General features: G+C 42.0%; 1 protein-coding gene across 2 annotated transcripts in view; it reads left to right on the top strand.

Annotated features, from left to right (window-relative positions):
- Window positions 1-21,711, top strand: part of WDR7 (WD repeat domain 7) — a 356,850-nt gene that overhangs the window by 282,005 nt on the left and 53,134 nt on the right. For both annotated transcript variants that reach the window (XM_066602521.1, XM_066602523.1), the window contains one exon: window positions 1,664-1,763. In XM_066602521.1, coding sequence (XP_066458618.1) covers window positions 1,664-1,763 — 100 coding nt within the window. The remainder of the gene's footprint in view (window positions 1-1,663; window positions 1,764-21,711) is intronic.

Here is a 21,711-nt window from a genome sequence, read left to right as displayed (position 1 = left end):
CTAATTGATAGTAGGGTTTCTTGACAATAAGCTGACCACAAAGTGTCACCCTGCTGGAACCTGTGGGGATAACTGGCAGTAATTGTTCAATTTTCCTGCATTGCCCCCGCAGGAGAAATGAAGTATTGAAACTATAGTGGCAGTTTGCTACCATAGTCACATGACTGTTATAATGCTCCCATCATTTGCATACTGGGTGAAAATGTCCAAATCTCCCAAAAGTGGCCTCTGTATAGTGCTCGGTTATCTCCTCCAGTCCTATACAGTGTGAATGTGTCCATTCTTATTAATGGACTGTCTCTGTAATACAAGGCAGGACAGGTCCTCCAGAAGGAGAGATACTCTGTGTATCCGCTATATACTAAGCTCAAGAGATGAGGATGCTGGACAGAAGATGCTCTGTATATACAGGATGGTAGGAGTAAATGGCCAGGTCTGTTATACTGGAAGCTCGGCTTGAAGCAGCCCAATTCAGTCATCTGTGGAAACCCATTTATATCATTGGTGAGAAAACCACCCCTTCTCCAAGGAGAGCTAAGACCAACTAGGAAGTTTTACTCATTGGTCGCTGTCTGTGAAGAATGAGATGTATTAAATGCTTGGTGAGGTTCATTCCTAGAGAAATCCAGTTTCCAGAATTCACACCACTCCCCGGCCAAACGTAAGTCCTGGGTTTCTGGAAGAAGATTAAATGTTTTCACCTACGCTGCTCAAAAAAAATTCAGGAAACACCTTAGCATCCCAGTGTAACCCGAAGCCACTTACACTTCAAGGATATCACTCTGTTCACAATCCCTTCTGCTTCCTAGCTAAATTAATTTCACCTGCCTTGGTGCAAATGAAAGAACAATAGGTGCACTGGAGAGGCAACAGCTAGACACCCCCTAAAAGGGAGACAGTTCATCTCTCCTACTCCTTCCTGACTGATTCTTCTCTAGTTTTATTAGTGTCAGTGTTCCTACTGGTAGCAAGAAGCGCCACCTGTAGCCCAATCAGGTTGTACAGGTAGTCCTGCTCCTCCACGATGGCAAGTCTATACACTATTCCGCCAAAAGTTATACTTTCTACTAACCAAAAATTTTACAAAAATCACCAGCAACTCTTTAAAAATATGTTAAACACAAAACTGTGATTTATATAATAGGTCATTTTCTGGTGACACCTTCCCTTTAATTCAGGATTCATTAACACACTATCTTACCAAAAGTAATTGGATACCTGAACAAAAATCAAAAGTATTCGTTATTTCCATATGTTAATACTTATTGCGGCTCCTCTGGCCCTCATGACATCGGATCCTCTCCGTAGTGTACTTTCTACTAACATCTGATACACTTCAGCTGGTAATTCCCTCCAATCATCCTGCAAATGTCTGGTGAGTTGTTTTTTTTAGAGAAGATGCATCGGCCTGTCTACAATGGTGCAAAAAGCATCATCATTGGACAGCTGAGCAATGAACTTCTGTGGAGTAACGAATCGTGCTACTTCACCTTCACATCAAATGGACATACCTGGGTGTGGAGGTGGCGGCCGGCGGAATACCTTTTTATATTAGTAATTAATATGAGTAATTGCCCTAATTTTAATAAAGCCCTATAAAGCAGTTTTTTGCCATGCGTTGGTTGGTGATAATCCCTCTCTATTTTGTGTCATGTCTTTCTAGATTCTACATGGTCAGCTACTGCGAACGAAGCCACAGAATAGCCGTGGGAGCGCGTCTTGGGACAGTCGCCCTGTACGACATACGGACTGGAAAATGCCAGGTAAGGTGGAGGGCGGAGCTTCCTCATATCATGCACATTTTGCAGCAGTTTGCTTGTTTTCTTGCTGTAATATTTTGTCTAATGTGATAAAAATCAATATTTTAATGAAGAGAGTAAACAGCCGGTGCTCTCTGTTATCATGAGGTCAGAGGGCAGGTCACGCACCTGCAGATAAGAAATTAAAACACTCACAGCTTTTCAAAATGTGCATTATGTTTTACTGTCATCAGATCATGTCACTTGTGGGTCTTTGAACCGGACACATTTTAGTTTAATGAAAGGCCTCTCCTGCTCGGCATGTCAGATGATCAGTGGAACGTGCCGAAATCCTCATCACTGAGTTGTGAAGCCAGGGGATGCCGTTTTCTTATTTCAAAGGGTTTTCAACCCCCAAAATCTGTAATATACTTGCCTTAAATTTTTGCTCCAGTCCCTGCCATTCCGAGTCACACCAGTGTGTGGCACAACAGGTTCATATCCACTGACCTTATACTGATCCCTACCCCAACCGCAGCTATTGGGTGAAAGAAGGATCAGGCATGTTGGTGTTGGGCTCTATCCGAGCATGCATATGAATGGGGGGGTGTGGGTGGGGGATCGGGTGATCGGGAGAGATGGCTGGTAGCCTAGTGAAGGTTGGGTATGGACACATTTACTCCAAGATATCCCTTTTAATCTCTTCACGCTCCACGATGTACATTTAAATGTCCCAATCGGTGTTCAGGGGTCCTGAATGGCCACCACGCAGTGAGATTGCAGGGTGTCATTCGGTTCACATAGCAACCTGAGGCCTTCTGAAAGCTTTCAAGGCTTCCATGATTGAGTGCCTATCAAGCTTTGCCTGTGGCACATCTTGATAGACTGCCTGTCATAATGCAGCATAATGTAATACTATGGTACTTTTACGATACCAAATATGTGAGGCTTTTTAATATTGTATTATGTAATACTGTAGTATTACATTATACTGTATGAGTGATCAAATGAGCACAAGTTCAAGTCCCCTATGGGTACTAAAAAAGAAATGTAAAAATAAGAGAAAAATGATTTATTAATTATTAGAAAAAATAAAAAGTAGTAAAAGTTTAAAAAATTAAAAGAAACCTTTTGCCAGGTTTATATTAAAAAAATATATAAAAGAGCTTATTTGGCATTGCCGTGTCTGTAAAAGTAACACATTATTTATCCCACACAGTGAAATTTATCAGGAAAAAAATATATATACAACTTCAGAATTGTGCTTTTTTGGTCACCCCGGCTCTAAGAAAAAATGTAATAAAAAGCAATCAAAAAGTGACATGAACACGAAAATGGTACCAATAAAAACTGCAGGACGCCCTGCAATAAAAAGCTGTCGCACAACTTTGTCCAAAGAAAAATAGAACGCTGCGGCTGTCAGAAGATGGGGCAGAAAAGGATTTTATAAGATATTTAATTTTTTTAAAGTAGTGCAGCAAAAATAAAACTATATTAATCTGGTGTCTTTATAATCGTGCTGACCTGCCGAAAGAATTATATCATTTTTGCCACAATGTGTACGGCGTGAAAACAAGACTCTTCTAAAATATGACTGTGTTGCGGGTTTTTTTTGCCATTTCACTCCACTTATAAATTTTTAAACGTCTCTCAGTATATTACATGATACATTAAACCGTAGCATTGAAAAAAAACAAGCCCTCAGACAGCTAAGTTGGTAGAACAATGAGAGTTAGGATTTTTTTTGAAAGTGGTGAGGAAAGACAAAGGATGAAAAAAAGAGCCCGTGCCATTAAGAGGTTAAACCTACTCAATGAGGCTGGGATGATGTAGTCCTTTTTGAAATCTCTATTTATGACCTTTTCCCTTTGCTTCCCTGTCTGCCAGAAGCATTTCCAGTACGATCCACAATGCACCAGTTCCCAAAAATCCCATTTACTGCGCCCGTTGTGCTGTACAGTTTGCACTTCTGTAAATGACCTTATACGAGTTATAAGAGTCCAGATTTTTTTTTTTTTTTTACCCTTTGAATGAAAATGTTATTTTGCTTAAATCTGATAAAATCCCAAGCAATCAATATCGGAAAATTAGATTGTCCCCGTTGAGAAGGAATACAATAAAATTACGAATAAAACTCCAGAACGTTTCGGTTAAAAAAAAAATAAAAATCCCCTCGTTACTGGAGCACAGCGCATTTCTAAAAGGATTGCAGGAGCGGGCGAGATAAGATCCAGCAGTGTGGCCTGTGTCTGCCTCAGCAAGGGCAAACAAAGCCAGGGGGGAGATTTCCATTGCAGATTCATCCAGGCTTGTGTGTGGCAGTCAGCACTTAACTAAGGCTTTTTATCAACACCCCTGACCTCCGCTAACCACTTCAGAAGCGTCTCTGTAAATATGGGGCACGCTTTGCCGATATGGAGATGCACAGTGTGGACGGCAGCTATTGATCTAGAGGTTTGGAACATGTTTGATTTTTTTTTTTTTTTCTCTCCTGCAACAGTAACGCACAAGGCAAAACGAGAATGTACTTACAGATTGATTAGGTCAAATTACTCCTCCATCACCCCCACCAAGTCACGTGCTGCTATTACCTTACATATGCTTCGTAGTTTTTTTATTAGGATGTTCTGTAAAAGTGGTATTTTTATTTTACATACAATAAATTAAAATTTGTTAACCACTTTCGGACCGGAGATTTATCTTTTTTTTTTTTTTTTTTTTCGTCTCCATTTTCCAAGAACCATAACTTTAAAATTTTTCTATTGACATAGCAGTATGAAGGTTTGTTAAAGCGGGACGAGTTGTATTTTTTAAAGGTATCCTTTGATGTACCGTATAATGTACAGAAAAACTTTTTTAAAATTTTAAGTGGGCAGAAAAAAAAATACAATTACATCATTTTTGGTGGGTTTAGTTTTTTACAGCATTCACAGTACAGTAAAAATGACATGTGGCGTTTCTTGTACGATTATAGTAGTACCAAGTTTATATTTTTTTAATTGTTTTTAAATCTTTCATTTTTTTTTTTAAGTAAAAAAAGTAATTTCTTAATAATTGCTTTCCATCGCCAGATTCCAAGACTCTAAACTTTTAAATTTTTTCTTCGATTGGGTTGCATGAGGCTCGTTATTTGCAGTGTGAGCTATAGTTTTTACTACCATTTTGGGAAACTTGCATCTTTTTGATAACTTCTTATTCAAATTTTTTAGGAGCTAGGGGTACAACAAAAATTGCCATTCTGGCATTCCATCCGTTGTTTTATTTACAGCTTTCACTATACAGTATAAATATTGTGATATTTTAATGGTTTGGACCTTTAAGTACGTGGTGATAGCAAATATGTGAGGCTTTTTAATTGTTTAGAAAAAGGTGAGTTTCAACTTTTACATTTTTAAAAGTGTTAAAACTTATACTGCCTTTTTTTACACTTTTTTTTGTCACCACAAAGGTCTTGAACTCGCGATAATTTGATCACTTGTGCTGTATACTGCAATACTTCAGTATAGCAGTATATAGCAATTTTTGATGGTGCTTTTTAAGCTCTGTCGCAGGCAAGGCTTGATAGGCAGCTATGGTAGTCTTCAGTAGGCTCTGGACTTCCATGCTAGCCTATCTGCAGCTCCCCATCATGCTCCAGGGGGTGCCGACTGTTTAGTATGGTCAGCTTTGACCAGGGCATCTAAATAGTTGATTGCAGCAATCAGAGCTAACTGATCGCAGCAGCTGTCATCTATCGGAAACAGCTGCTGGGTATGGAGCAGACTCGGTTCCTTAGCTCGCTCCATGCACATTTCAGGACCACTGTTACCTGAACTGGTTAATATCATTCTTTCTATTTGTGTACTTTTTAAGTAGCTTGAAGGGATATTCTGGACTTTTACTGTTGATGACCTCAAGATAGGTCATCATTAGTTGATCAGTGAAGGTCCTCCATTCTGGATCTCTGCTGATTAGCTGATTGACCAAACTGCTATCAGTGCATACATGGTCATCAGTGGTCAGAACCGGAAGTGTAACAGGAGGTATTCCTCCCATTATATTTCAATAGGAGGATTACCTCCTCTTACACTTAAGATTCTGACCGCAATGATGAGCTGAGAATGTAAAAGGAGGCATCCTTCCCATTCACTTCAATGATAGTGAAGCTGTCAATTACACTTCCAGCCTTGACCACCGATGAGTACATCCGGTCCCAGTGCACTAACAGTGAGCCAGACTATCAAGTAATTGGCAGGAATACAAAGCCCTGCCGATCATATATTGATGCCCTCTGTGTTTTCCCATCCGTAGGCATCTAGGAGTGCCACCGATTGAGAAAATGGAGGTCCCTCAGCGCATTTCACAGGATTGTTCTGCCAACGGCTTGTTCCCCCAGCTGCACCATAGATATAAGTGTTCGACTTGGCCAAGCATTCGTGTGGTTAGGGAGGTGAATGGCAGCCCGTCAGTACTACTGGCAGCTTATCTCCAGGTGAACAATATGATTGGGCATTGAAATTCAACAGCTCTATTCCCGCTCTCCTCCTACATCATCTGTCGGGGGAAAGCTGAGCCGCCGCCATACACATTAAAGAGAGTTGGCTGGCCTAGCCAAATGCTGTCCGCCTCAGGAAGCATTGTCTTAAGAACTGTTAGCTATTGACTACATGGATTTTGCTGAGAAGCCACACATATGGCTAGTATTGGTATGCAAAAGGTGTAAAGCTGCAAATACAGCAGATAGAAAGTCTTTTAGACTATTGGTCTGAACTCTGACTTATGAAAACAGACTGAGATGCAGACCAACCATACTGGTTAACATCAATACCTGAAGTTATGATCATTTTGATGGCTGAATCCCAGTCATGTTCCAAAATTAATGAAGTGTCTTCCAACAAGACTGAAGGCTATTCTATCCTGGGAAACTGACCCCTTGAAGGGAGGCTCTAGTTCTCTGTTGTGCCGCCTTTAGCTTAGTTACAAGATGTGATACCGGCGGGCATGGATGCTCTAGTACCCTGTTATATCGCCTCCAACTTAGATACAAGATGTGATACCAGCGGGCATGGATGCTGTAGGTGTCCCAGATGGTCCTATACATGTTCTGTTGGTGATAAATCTGGTGACTGGGCGGCCACAGAAGTGTGACAATGTTGTGGGGACATTCCTGTGACCCCCCCCCCCCCTTGTGTGTGCAGCCAAGCATTATCCTGCTGGAAGCCTCTTGGAAGCCGCCATGTGAGGAACACATGTGGCTGCAGGATGTCCTGAACATATAGCTGAGCTATCATTGTCCCTCGTACTACTACTACTAGTGGTCTTTCGAGAGCATCCTGAGCCCGGTCACCTTGTGTGCCCTCACACATCCATTGTTCTCAAAGCCTCCTAACAGTCTGGTCAGACATTCCTCTCTACTGATGGTCTGTCTGGGGTCCTGAGCCCGGTCACCTTGTGTGCCCTCACGCATCGGCTGGTCCCAACACCTCCTACCAGTCTGGTCAGAACGGCCGGTGGGGGACAATTCATCGATACGACCATTCAGCTTCTCACATCCCAATAATGCGCCCCTCTCAGACTCTGGTAACTGGGTGACATCTCTTCTCTGCGTCGTAGAGGCGTCTAGTGCTCAACAAGCTCTACACAACTGGAAGAAGAGGTCACTACACACAAGGGCCTTTTATAGGCCAAGGGGGGAACCACTTTTAGGACCGTTCATCTAATCACCACAACTCTCATCATTTATATCTGCCTGAGATGGAACTGCATGCCAAGTTTTACAGCAAAACGACAACTTCTTCTGGGTGCTTGATTTTGTTTTGACAAAGAGTGTATATTGTGGGAAGTGTAACATGGCAGTGTCCTTCCCATGGCTGTATTGATTTGCCCTTCAGCTGTTTGCAGTGCATAGAGAACCCAGGGCCTTGTTGTTGATTATCTCTACACAATGTCTCTGTGAGCATTATTGACCCATTGCAGCTTACTGCCTGTGGCTCTTGATTTTTCACACCGTCTCCATGACACTCATAATAAAACATACTATGTTATTGCTCCTTTACTCTGGAAGTCATCTTGTACAGCCGGAAAACGACTGAAACGCTTTCTGGAATACATTTATTGTTCGCTCGCGGTTCTGAGCACTGCAGAAATTTTGTGCTCTTTTTTATCTATTTTTTTTTTTACTTAGGTGCTGTTATTCCTTTCAACTGAATAGTTCTCCTTTTTATGTTTCTGCGACCTTCTCTGGGTTGTGAAATGTGCACAAAAAGAGAACAACTGCAAAATAGAACTGTATGAAAGCATACGTATTATTAGTCACTTCCTGCGTTATAAACTGAATGGCACACCGGCTTTCTCACGATTGGAGTTTCCCTTTATGGAAATCAGACCCGTGACCTTGGACTGCAGCATAAAATCAGTTATTTCATATTACGTCACTTATAGCAGTCATGTGAACAGTTTTGTGTCCGGACATTAGCTGAAGTGGCTCTGTCCCTCTATCTCAGCAGTAAATCACAGTACCATGTACAATTTATTAGATCTGTAACCCCAGAGTGCAGCATAAAATTATGTCACAAGTTTTCTATGGATCAGTTTCAGTATGAATCCAAATTAGATGGGAAAATCCAGCGATCTGAGCGACTTGCAACGTGGCCTGGTCATCAATGTAGACTAACTGACCAGGATTTTGCTGCCAACCTTGTGGAATTTTTTTCCTAGAGAGTATATCAAGATTGGCGTGCTTGAGAAAAACCGTCCAGCAAAAGGGGATCCTGTGGACAGAAACAACTAGTCACTGAAAGGGATCAGAGGAGGATGCCAGGAATCATTCTGTGCATTTAGGAGCAGCCGAGTACAATGCTATTGGTCCACCAAATGTGTCCAAAGGCACAACTCATTGTTCCTTAGTACAGATGGACCATAACAGCAGATGAGAAACAGAACATTCCCAGGAAGATCGTTCATCCATTGCCCGATGTCATTGAACATGAACTGGCCAATGTGAATGACTGTAAAAGCCATTATGGGCTAAAGTGTGTCTAACTGCATCTGCAAATCGATTGCTCATCAGACGATCGTTCGTTCAATGCTCGTTCAACCATCACCCTACCTCATTAGTATTCTTGTCCTTTTCCAACCCTATGGGACCAACATCTCCTCTCAGTGCCTGCGCACCGCATGCACATGCTTGGATACAACCCACTTACCCTAAACAAGTGGGACTTTTCTCATAGGGACAGTTTAAAGATATACAATGTCCAAACACTATTGAACACATCAGATTACATCCCCGTCATGGTATTACTAGCCTGCCTGAGTCTGTCAGAAATGTAATACACAATCAATAACTCAATAACTTGTTACCTCAAGTCCCACAGAAGGCCATAATGTAGAACTTCCAAGACGGCATGTGCTACCATGTGAATATCCTTCTCTTCAACATCTCACTAATTTCCACATCATTACCTCAATGATCAATCGGTTCTTGTTTTTCTTCTGCAAAAAGAATGGGATGTTCTAGTCAACGGCTCCCTTCCTGAGTTCACAGATAAGTGCATGCTCTGCTGGTTCTTGATGAGCTCGTCTGATCAGTTTAGATGTACATGGCTCTTGGAGCTACTATGGAACATACAGATTTCCTGCTTGACTTGTTTAAGTGTTTTTTTTAATAGATGTCACCTAGTTTTCCTAGTGCTACCTAATAATCTGCTCACCGCTTCACTACATAATTAGGCAATTCTGGAAAAGTTGGGTAACTCCATAACGCAATGCTGTAACGGCAGCTATATACGCTAAATGGCGATTTTATGAGAAACACTGGCTTTTCACACTTGGAACGTTGCTATTTGGAAATCTGAGCCGTGACCCCGAACTGCAGCATAAAAATACGTAACAAGTTTTTGTGGATCAGTTTCAAAGTGAATCCACATTAAATCTAGCGATCTGAGCGACTTCCAACGAGGCCTGGTCATCGGTGCTAGACTAGCCGGGGCCGGGATGTCACTGCCAATTTGTGGGGTTTTCTCATGCAGCGGAATGGAGAGTATATCAAGCATGGTGTTATCTAGGAAAACCATTCAGTGAAAGGGAATCCTGTGGACATAACTTGTCACTGAAAGGGGTCAAAGGAGGATGTCAGAAAGTCTTCTGATGAACTACAAATTGCAGCCGAATACAATACCGGTGCCCCAAGTATGGCCGCCTGCAGGTGGCCGGGTCGGATCCTGCTGCGAGAATTCTCGCAGCAGGACCCGACCCGACCCGAGCCCCTTCAGGGACCAGCGCGGCACTCACCTCTCATGCGGCTCCGGCTCTCCGATGTGCTGGCCAGCCGGCACATGCGCAGACCAGAGCCAGAGGCCAGGGAGTGACATTTCTGTGCGGGGCTCTGCAAGCCCCACACAGAAATCGAGCAAGCCGCGATTCGTTTTCCGCGCGTGATTTCACGCGGCCAAATCGCGGCCGTCTGCCTAGGATTGGGTTTCTGACGCAATCCTTTGGCAGCTTCCACGGGCGGAAATTCTGTGGGAAATCCCGCCGTGGAATTTCCACCTGTGTGCCTATCATGTCTAAAGAACGCACAACTCGTCATTCCTTAGCACGGATGGGCTATAACAGCAGGTGACCAGTTCTAGCGCCATTGTGTCTAAGAGAAGCAGAAAGATGAGACTCCAGTGGGCAAAAGTGGGGAAGGGGGGAAGGGGGCAGATTTCAGTTTGTCTCTGTTTTGAGAGACTATTTTTTTCCAAGCTTCTATTGCTAACAGTGAAATAATTTGGTCTTTTTGTCCCCTCGAGACTCATTGTGAAAACTTTTCATCCAAACCTTCTACCCTGGCAACTTGTTGAATAGATTTTGATGAATATTATTGATTATTTCACTGGCTTTCACTCACTCTCAGTGGCAGGCCTTGATATACGGACAGGGCTGCCTTCCAGCAAAAAGACGACTCCATCTTGGTAATGGACTGGTATTTGATAACAATAATTGATGTTTCACAAGTGAATTGGAAAGTTGTTGCTTGTGTCCTAGATATTGAATTGGCTTCTATCAAAATAGACACCAGTTTTTTATAAACTTTGTGGGAAAGAAAATTAGAAGTTTATATGGTTGCTGCTTCTTTCTTCATAACACAGATCGTACGTGGTGGGTGACATTCTTTGTGTATCCGTCAATGTATAGTAGTGTTAAAGGTCACCTATCACTCATATTACATAGATGATCACATTTAGAGGAAAGTAGGTTTCTAAACCGACCTAGAAGAGGGGGTTCTTTACTGTAAGAGCAGTGAGACTATGGAACTCTCTGCTTGAGGATGTGGTGATGGAGAACTCACTAGAAGACTACAAGAGGGGCCTGGATGCCTTTCTTGGAAGCAACAACATTACGTGTTACAGTCACTGATTACTTCAGGAGAGTCGGTGATCCAGAGATGAATAATTCTGACTTGGTTGATTTGGTGTTTGGGAGGAAATTCTTTCCCTTAGATGAAGAAAGTTAGCCGGGATATTTTTTCCTTCCCCAATATTGCAGGTTAATAGCCTGATGTTAAATTACACAGATACTGTACATTCATTTTGAAGAGCCAAGTCACTGTGTACATACATTACTTATCCTGTACTGATCTTGAGTTACATCCTATATTATACTCCAGAGCTGCACTCACTATTCAGCTGGTAGAGTCACTGTGTACATACATTACTTATCCTGTACTGATCCTGAGTTACATCCTGTATTATACTCCAGAGCTGCACTCACTATTCTGCTGGTGGAGTCACTGTGTACATATATTACTTATCCTGTACTGATCCTGAGTTACATCCAGTATTATACTCCAGAGCTGCACTCACTATTCTGCTAGTGGAGTCACTGTGTACATACATTACTTATCCTGTACTGATCCTGAGTTACATCCTGTATTATACTCCAGAGCTGCACTCACTATTCTGCTGGTGAAGTCGCTGTGTACATACATTACTTATCCTGTACTGATCCTGAGTTACATTCTGTATTATACTCCAGAGCTACGCTCACTATTGTGCTGGTGGAGTCACTGTGTACATACATTACCTATCCTGTACTGATCCTGAGTTGCATTCTGTTTTATACTTCAGTGCTGCACTCACTATTCTGCTGGTGGAGTCACTGTATACATACATTACTTATCCTGTACTGTTCCGGAGTCACATCCTGTATTATACTCCTGAGCTGCACTCACTATTCTTCCGGTACAGTTACTATGTACATACATTACTTATCCTGTACTGATCCTGAGTTACATCCTGTATTATACTTCAGTGCTGCACTCACTATTCTGCTGGTGGAGTCACTGTGTACATACATTACTTATGCTGTACTGATCCTGAGTTACATTCTATATTATACTCCAGAGCTGCACTCACTATTCTGCTGGTGGAGTCACTGTGTACATACATTACTTATGCTGTACTGATCCTGAGTTACATCCTATATTATACTCCAGAGCTGCACTCACTATTCTGCTGGTGGAGTGTGTACATACATTACTTATGCTGTACTGATCCTGAGTTACATCCTGTATTATACTCCAGAGCTGCGCTCACTATTGCGCTGGTGGAGTCACTGTGTACATACATTACTTATCCTGTACTGATCCTGAGTTACATCCTGTATTATACCCCAGAGCTGCACTCACTATTCTGCTGGTGGAGTCACTGTGTACATACATTACTTATCCTGTACTGATCCTGAGTTACATCCTGTATTATACCCCAGAGCTGCACTCACTATTCTGCTGGTGGAGTCACTGTGTACATACATTACTTATCCTGTACTGATCCTGAGTTACATCCTATATTAGGGCTCATGTCCACGGGGAAAAGAAGAATTAAAATCCGCAGCGGATTTTAACTCTTCTCCCGCGCGCGGATCCGCACCCCATAGGGATGCATTGACCACCCGCGGGTAGATAAATACCCGCGGATCGTCAATAAAAGTGATTTTAAAAAAAATGGAGCATGAAAAAATCTGGACCATGCTCCATTTTCATGCGGGTCTCCCGCGGGGACGGCTCCCGCGGGCTTCTATTGAAGCCTATGGAAGCCGTCCGGATCCGCGGGACACAAAAATCACATTTTACTTACCCGCTCCGTTTCTTCTCTTTGGCGCCGCGCCATCCTCTCTCAGCCGCGGCCGGATCATTTTGCTTCGGCCCGGCGCATGCGCGGGGCACGTCACCGACGTCATCGTGCACATCCGCCGAGCCGAAGAATGCAGATCCGGCCGCGACGAGAGAAGATGACGCCGCAGCGAAGAGAAGAAACGGAGCGGATGGGAGGTGAGTTTATTGTCATTTATTTTTCTTTTCAGCGCTCATGTCCGCGGGGCAGGAGGGACCCGCTGCAGATTCTACATGTAGAATCCGTAGCGGGCCCGATTTTCCCCGTGGACATGAGGCCTTATACTCCAGAGCTGCACTCACTATTCTGCTGGTGAAGTCGCTGTGTACATACATAACTTATCTGATCCTGAGTTCCATCCTGTATTATACTCCAGAGCTGCACTCCCTATTGTGCGGGTGGAGTCAAATATAACACTAATCCTGCACAAAATATGTATTTAAATGGGCTTTCCAGTTATAATATTATTAGCAGAGGAGGATGGGAGGGGGGTTATGAAAACTTAAAAAAATATGCCTCATAGTCACTTTTCCACTGCTCCCCACATCTTCCAGACAGTCTCTGCTTGCATTAGCTTCAGTAGTCACCTGCTTGTTTACCCATGTGACCACTTCAGCTTATAGGAGGCCCCAAAAAGGACAACATTAGTGACATCCCATAAACATATGAGGGCCTATGCATTAGCAGCCCATTGTCACTCCAGCACCGTGATTATAATAGATTCTTTTTGAGGCAAGGGGAAATTTAAAAAAAATGAGATCCTAAAACCCTGCATGTACCTTGTTGGCGCGGTCTTGAATAACGTACTTTGTTGTGTAGCGTTGGGGAATATCTGGCGCGGCTCCCTGGCATCCGCTCTTTACCTGTGTATAATTGTAGACTTCTGAGAGGGTCTGCACATATTTTATCTGGATGGATAGGCTGGAATTCCATTTTTCTTGCATCCTCTCGGCTGCGGTTGCTACGGTAACATCCGTGCATAGTGATGAGGTGTTACTTGATAAAGTGGATCTGTCATGCACCTTTGAAAAATCTAACATTAGAGTTTATCTGAGTAAAGCCCTGCCTGCAACCAACTGCATCAAGTCAGCATTCAGTGACGACTGGTGGGGAATGGGTTAACAAAGAGAAGCTCCAAAAATACGGCACAAAGGTCCTTGTATCACAAACCCACCCTAGTAGTGAATTCATAGTTAATAGAGGGGGGTCCTCTGCTTAGGATCCTTATCTCTTGGCTGTAGTGGAGAGCGGTTATAAAGAGCTTCTCTTGCCCTGGAGGACTGTCTGGTATTATACAGAAAACCCAATAGTATGAATGGACACTGTGTAATACTTCATTTTTCCTGTGGGGGTGCTGCAGGGAAATTAATGGCTTTTATTGCTAAGTCTCCCCACAGATTAGAACTGATTGTGGGGGTCCCATCAGGAAGGCACTCTGTGATTAGTAAAGGGACCTCCCTAACAGGTGGGGATTGTCAGAAGGGGAGAGCCCCTTTAATACTTTATATTTTATATTCAAAACGCAACAATTTTCTGTTGCAAATTGTGCTAGAAATCTGCCTTAGATGCTTTATGCCGCATTTAGTATTTGTGTTTTTAGAAAAAAAGTGGGAGATTTAATAAGTTTGACATTTCCTTCGCCGGGCTTAGTATGATTTAGTATGAATGTATGCCTGGTTCTAAGCTAGTGTACTTTTCTGGTGTAATTTGTGGCAGTTTTTGGCGTAAATTATACATCTGTTGGTCTGCGACAGCCATGCCCACCCCCCTCCCGACAAGCCCCGCTATTTTTTTAAAAAGTGGCAAGAATGGCACAGCAGAAGGTAGAAATGTTGCTAAATTCTTGCACAAAAATGAGTGACTTTTCTATGTCAGTAGTAAATGTGCCCCAAAATGTATACTGTGGACTCGCACAGCCCGGTCATATGCCAGAAGGACGCTCCTATTTACTTTTCAGTTTGTCTTTTGTTGGAGTGTGGTGGGATAGCGGAGCACCCAGAGGAAAGTCACAAGGAGGCTGATGGAACATACAACCCTTATACAGACACTAGTCATTATTAGGACATTATAGTAGCAGTGTTTCTGGTGGCACATCACACTCACAGTAGCTTGATTACCACACATCACACACACACACAGCTTGGCTCCTCCCACAACAGTCACATCACCACAGATCCTTCAGCCCACCAGATCTCTGTGGTGGTGGTAGGTCAGTGTGTTCTGTCAGGACTGCTGAGTTGTGAAGGAAATTAAAGTACCAGTGTTTCTGGTGGCACAATGCACCACACAGATCTGCTACATGGTACATGCACACACACGGCTCTACTACACCCCACACATTACACACACTGCTCAGCTCCTCCCACAACAGTGACATCACCACAGGTCCTTTAGCCCACCGGATCTCTTTTGTTGTCTTCTGTCAGGACTGTTGAGTTGTGGCTGAGATAATAACAGCTTAATTGTATTCTCAGTGTGTTATTTTTGTCCTCTTTTCCAAGAGCCCTAACTGTGTTCTTCTGTCGGTCAGACTCTGTGTTTTATATATGTTGTAGGACCTTTGATGGTGTCACCAGGGGGTGGAGTGAAGGTGTTGCCCCAGGGGTGGAGCAATGACATCAACAGTGGGGGAGCATGAGAAGCACTCACTCACATACTACAGACAAGTGGTCGATAATAGTTTGATTGCACTTAGTTAGATTTGAGCGCATGACACCGAATTTGCAACTGTGCTGTAATTTCCATAGGATCACAGCCTGGTTTCCACTTTTCTGGCACCCGGAATCGACATTTAACATAAATGACCCCCATGTGTGCACTTGAGCAAACTCCAACTCCCATCGTACTCTGACGGCCCACGCCTATCTGGGCACAATGGGATTGTAGTTCCACCTCGGCTGGCGCACAGGTTGCACGTGATATTTCCTTGCCGTCGCAGATACGCCACATCTAGTCTTCCTTCATTCCAGGACTGTGTTTAGCAGGGAACCACTATTGTGTTAGCCATAAATGCTGATCGGTCGCCGTGGGTTACTGAGCCATACGAGTAAGTATTCCGCGTTCTCCGCGGCGATACATGGCACTCTAATCTCGTCGAGATTTACCTAATAATTGTGAAGAAAGCAAATTAGCCGCTGGATGTCACTAGCATGCAGATCCTGCTTGTTTAGGATGTTTGCATAACAATTATTGATCCCGTCTTGATTTAGTGCTCACCAAGCAAACGTCAGAAACCGCCTCCTGTTTCAATTTGCGCTCCACATACAAAGGTTTTTTTTTCAGCTATTTCTCTGTTGTATCTATGGAAAATTAGTGACAGGCAGTATAGACACCATTACAGCCCCCACGTGGCGACTGCCTGCCTTTACGGGGCAGTTCCTCTCTTCGTAACCAGACAGATGTGTCTATTAGGTGTCCGACTGTCACCCAGCTTGCCCAAAAAGGGACATTATGAAGCAACGGCTAAGCAGAATGTCTACAGTGGCTCCCTCTATAGTTAGTCGTGGTATATAACCAAAGCGTGCCATCACTTACTGATTAATGGTGGTGGCCAGAATACCCCACCGATCTTCTGTTCCAGCCGTCTGCTTTACAGCGAACTGCAGCATAGCGACAATTACTGTGCGATTTAATTGGAAGATTGCCATAGATTCCACTCGGTGAGGAAAGGGTTTGGCCCCTGCGGACAGGAAGCTTCTTGTAGTTCCTGCAAACTAGATGGAGGTGCTGACATGTTCTGACCAGCCAACAGGAAGGGGTCATCGATTCATGCTGCTCGTGACAAATTCTGACCTCCCATCAGCATGGTGCAACAGAAATCTGGATTCATCAGACCAGGGGATGTTAACTGATACAATTTTTGCACTTTTTTGTATACTGGAGTCTTGCCTTTATATTTCCATTTTCTGTATATTGTCCACACCGCTGGAGAGGAGAACACTACACAGTTGACTAGTCTAGCCCCGATGACCAGGCCTCGTTAGAAGTCGCTCAGATTGACGCATTTTCCCATCTTATGTGGATTCACACTGAAACTGATCCATGGAAAACTTGTCATGTGATTTTATGCTGCACGAATCATCAAAGGAACGGGGTTCTAATAAAGTGGCCATTCAGTGTCTAGTTATGTAATTTTCCGTCTTGAGATAATATAGGACATCACGGACCTATGCTATTAAATGCCACTGGGTGTACATACGGTAGTCACCAGTAGAAGTCACTGCCAGGCACAAATGCTGGGATTGGGACAAAAAAAAAAAATTGGTAGATGCACTCATTGTCTAGAAACAATCCCTTTTCTCTGTGTGATTGTAAAGTTGCTATAAGTAAAGGCCCATTTACATGGGACGAATGTCGGGCAAGCGATGCCCGTCACTCGTCCATGTGTGTTCTCGCTCCTGTGCTGTTACACAGGAGCGAGTATCGCTGGCTCGCTCATAGAGCAGCCAGCAGGAGGCCATGACTGCAGGAAGAGATTTCTCTCCTCGCTCTCCCCCATCCCTCTCCATTCACTTAACACAGCGGGCGTTCAGTACTGAATGGCTTCTATTTACACTCATTGGTCAGGATTTTATGCAGCCCAAATGATGGACGATGATCTGAACACAAGATGTGATACGGGCGGGCATGGAGACATACAGGTTCCATGTAGTATACCGCGGCATATTGCTCCACATTTGCTGTAACTAGATCATGAAAACTCGTAGGCTGTGGAAGTTGGCATCCCAGATGGTCCCATACAGGTTCTATTGGTGATACATCTGGTGACCGGGCAGCCACGGAGGTGTGACAATGTTGTGGGGACCACGAATTCCGCAATATATTTCTGTTCATGTGAGACCAGGCCAACTCTGATAACTAGGTGAAATCTCTTCTCAGCGTCATAGAGGCGTCTAGTGGTCAACAAGCTCCACACAAGCGGAGGAGAGGTCACTACGCACAAGGAGCCTCCGAGAGACTCTTATAGGCCAAGGATGGAAAACCACTATTGGTACCTCAGGTGACAAGACTGTTCATCTAATCACCACAACTCTCATCATTGGCATATCTGACTGAGATGTAACTACAGGATGAGTTTTACAGCAAAACGACAACTTCTCCTAGCTGCTTTATTTTAATTTTTTTTCTTTTTTTTACAGAGAGTGTAGATAGATGCATAGATAGAGAGAAATGAGAGATAGAGATATATGATAGATAGATAGATGAGATACTGTGTTTCCCTGAAAATAAGACACTGTCTTATATTAACTTTTGCCTAAAAAAACTTGAATGGCTGTAATTGGTTAATCGAGCGCTGGCTTTTATTGGCTGACGTGGAGCTCAATTAACCAATCAGAGCATTAGCTTGCTGGAGGCGAGGTATTCAAGCCCCGCTACCAGGAAGAACTGCTCTGTCGGCGTGCAGGAGCATATGGAAGCCTGCAGCAGTGCCGCAACCCAGCGTGTGGGACTTGAATGCCGGCTGCTTGGTGAGTATTGTGTTTTGGGGTTTTTTACATGTAGTGTAGCTAGGGCTTATTATTGGGGAAACACGATAGATAGAGATGAGATAGATATGGGATACATAGATAGATAGATATGAGATACAGAGATATTAGATAGATAGATAGGTATATAGGTAGGTAGATAGGTAGGTAGATAGATAGGTAGGTAGATAGGTAGATAGATATGAGATAGGTAGATAGATATGAGATAGGTAGATAGATATGGGATAGGTAGATAGATATGGGATAGATAGATAGATATGGGATAGGTAGATAGATAGATATGGGATAGGTAGATAGATATGGGATAGATAGATAGATAGATATGGGATAGATAGATAGATATGGGATAGATAGATAGATATGGGATAGATAGATAGATATGGGATAGATAGATATAGATACATATGGGATAGATAAATATAGATACATATGAGATAGATATATAGATACATATGAGATAGATATAGATAAATATGAGATAGATAGATAAATAGATATGAGAGAGATAGATATGATATAGATATGAGATGCATAGATAGATGGATATGAGAGAGATATGAGATAGATAGATATGAGAGAGAGATAGATATGAGAGAGAGATAGATATGAGAGAGAGATGGATATGAGAGAGATGGATATGAGAGAGATGGATATGAGAGAGATGGATATGAGAGAGATGGATATGAGAGAGATGGATATGAGAGAGATGGATATGAGAGAGATGGATATGAGAGAGATGGATATGAGAGAGATGGATATGAGAGAGATGGATATGAGAGAGATGGATATGAGAGAGATGGATATGAGAGAGATGGATATGAGAGAGATGGATATGAGAGAGATGGATATGAGAGAGATGGATATGAGAGAGATGGATATGAGAGAGATGGATATGAGAGAGATGGATATGAGAGAGATGGATCGATACGGGATGGATCGATACGGGATGGATCGATACGGGATGGATCGATACGGGATGGATCGATACGGGATGGATCGATACGGGATGGATCGATACGGGATGGATCGATACGGGATGGATCGATACGGGATGGATCGATACGGGATGGATCGATACGGGATGGATCGATACGGGATGGATCGATACGGGATGGATCGATACGGGATGGATCGATACGGGATGGATCGATACGGGATGGATCGATACGGGATGGATCGATACGGGATGGATCGATACGGGATGGATCGATAGATATGAGATGGATAGATGGATGGATAGATATGAGATGGATAGATGGATGGATAGATATGAGATGGATAGATGGATGGATAGATATGAGATGGATAGATGGATGGATAGATATGAGATGGATAGATGGATGGATAGATATGAGATGGATAGATAGATGGATAGATATGAGATGGATAGATAGATGGATATGAGATAGATAGATGGATATGAGATAGATGGATATGAGATAGATAGATGGATATGAGATAGATAGATAGATATGAGATAGATAGATAGATATGAGATAGATAGATAGATATGAGATAGATAGATAGATAGATATGAGATAGATAGATAGATAGATATGAGATAGATAGATAGATATGAGATAGATAGATAGATATGAGATAGATAGATAGATAGATAGATAGATAGATATGAGATAGATAGATAGATATGAGATAGATATGAGATAGATAGATAGATATGAGATAGATAGATAGATAGATATGAGATAGATAGATAGATAGATATGAGATAGATAGATAGATAGATATGAGAGATTGAGAGATAGATATGAGATAGATAGATATGAGATAGATAGATAGATATGAGATAGATAGATAGATAGATATGAGATAGATAGATAGATAGATATGAGATAGCTAGATAGATATGAGATAGATAGATAGATATGAGATAGATAGATAGATAGATAGATAGATAGATAGATAGATAGATAGATAGATATGAGATAGATAGATAGATATGAGATAGATATGAGATAGATATGAGATAGATATGAGATAGATAGCTAGATAGATATGAGATAGATAGATAGATAGATATGAGATAGATAGATAGATAGATATGAGATAGATAGATAGATAGATATGAGAGATTGAGAGATAGATATGAGATAGATAGATATGAGATAGATAGATATGAGATAGATAGATATGAGATAGATAGATATGAGATAGATAGGTATGAGATAGATAGATATGAGAGAGATAGATAGATATGAGATAGAGAGATAGATAGATATGAGAGAGATAGATAGATATGAGAGAGATAGATAGATATGAGAGAGATAGATAGATATGAGAGAGATAGATAGATATGAGAGAGATAGATAGATAGATATGAGAGAGATAGATAGATATGAGAGATAGATAGATAGATAGATATGAGAGATAGATAGATAGATATGAGAGATAGATAGATAGATATGAGATAGATAGATAGATATGAGATAGATAGATAGATATGAGATAGATAGATAGATAGATATGAGATAGATATGAGATAGATAGATAGATATGAGATAGATAGATAGATAGATAGATATGAGATAGATATGAGATAGATAGATATGAGATAGATATGAGATAGATAGATATGAGATAGATAGATGTGAGATAGATAGATATGAGATAGATAGATATGAGATAGATAGATATGAGATAGATAGATAGATATGAGATAGATAGATAGATATGAGATAGATAGATATGAGATAGATAGATAGATATGAGATAGATATGAGATAGATATGAGATAGATATGAGATAGATATGAGATAGATATGAGATAGATATGAGATAGATATGAGATAGATAGATATGAGATAGATAGATAGATATGAGATAGATAGATAGATAGATATGAGATAGATAGATAGATAGATAGATAGATATGAGATAGATAGATAGATAGATAGATATGAGATAGATAGATAGATATGAGATAGATAGATATGAGATAGATAGATAGATATGAGATAGATAGATGGATAGATATGAGATGGATAGATATGAGATGGATAGATATGAGATGGATAGATGGATAGATATGAGAGATAGATGGATAGATATGAGAGATAGATGGATAGATATGAGACAGTAGATATAGATAAATAGAGAGAAATGTAAAAAAAAAAGCATGGCGTTCCACGACATCTTCCGTTATATACTTTTAAATCTGCTGCCCTCGAACCTAGAGGAACATTGCAGTCCATGTTTGAGCCATAAGCCAGACATACAGCCCAGTATGCAGTACAGGAGGCGCAGCATTATTCTCCTGATGCAAGAGAAGAAGTCTCAGTGCAGACACTACCTGATCTCCACAGAATACGAGGCCGGCTGACACTTCCCCTT

This window comes from Eleutherodactylus coqui, chromosome 5 (assembly GCF_035609145.1).
Source record: "Eleutherodactylus coqui strain aEleCoq1 chromosome 5, aEleCoq1.hap1, whole genome shotgun sequence".
Classification (NCBI taxonomy): domain Eukaryota; kingdom Metazoa; phylum Chordata; class Amphibia; order Anura; family Eleutherodactylidae; genus Eleutherodactylus; species Eleutherodactylus coqui.
This window is presented reverse-complemented; position numbering and strand designations above follow the sequence as displayed.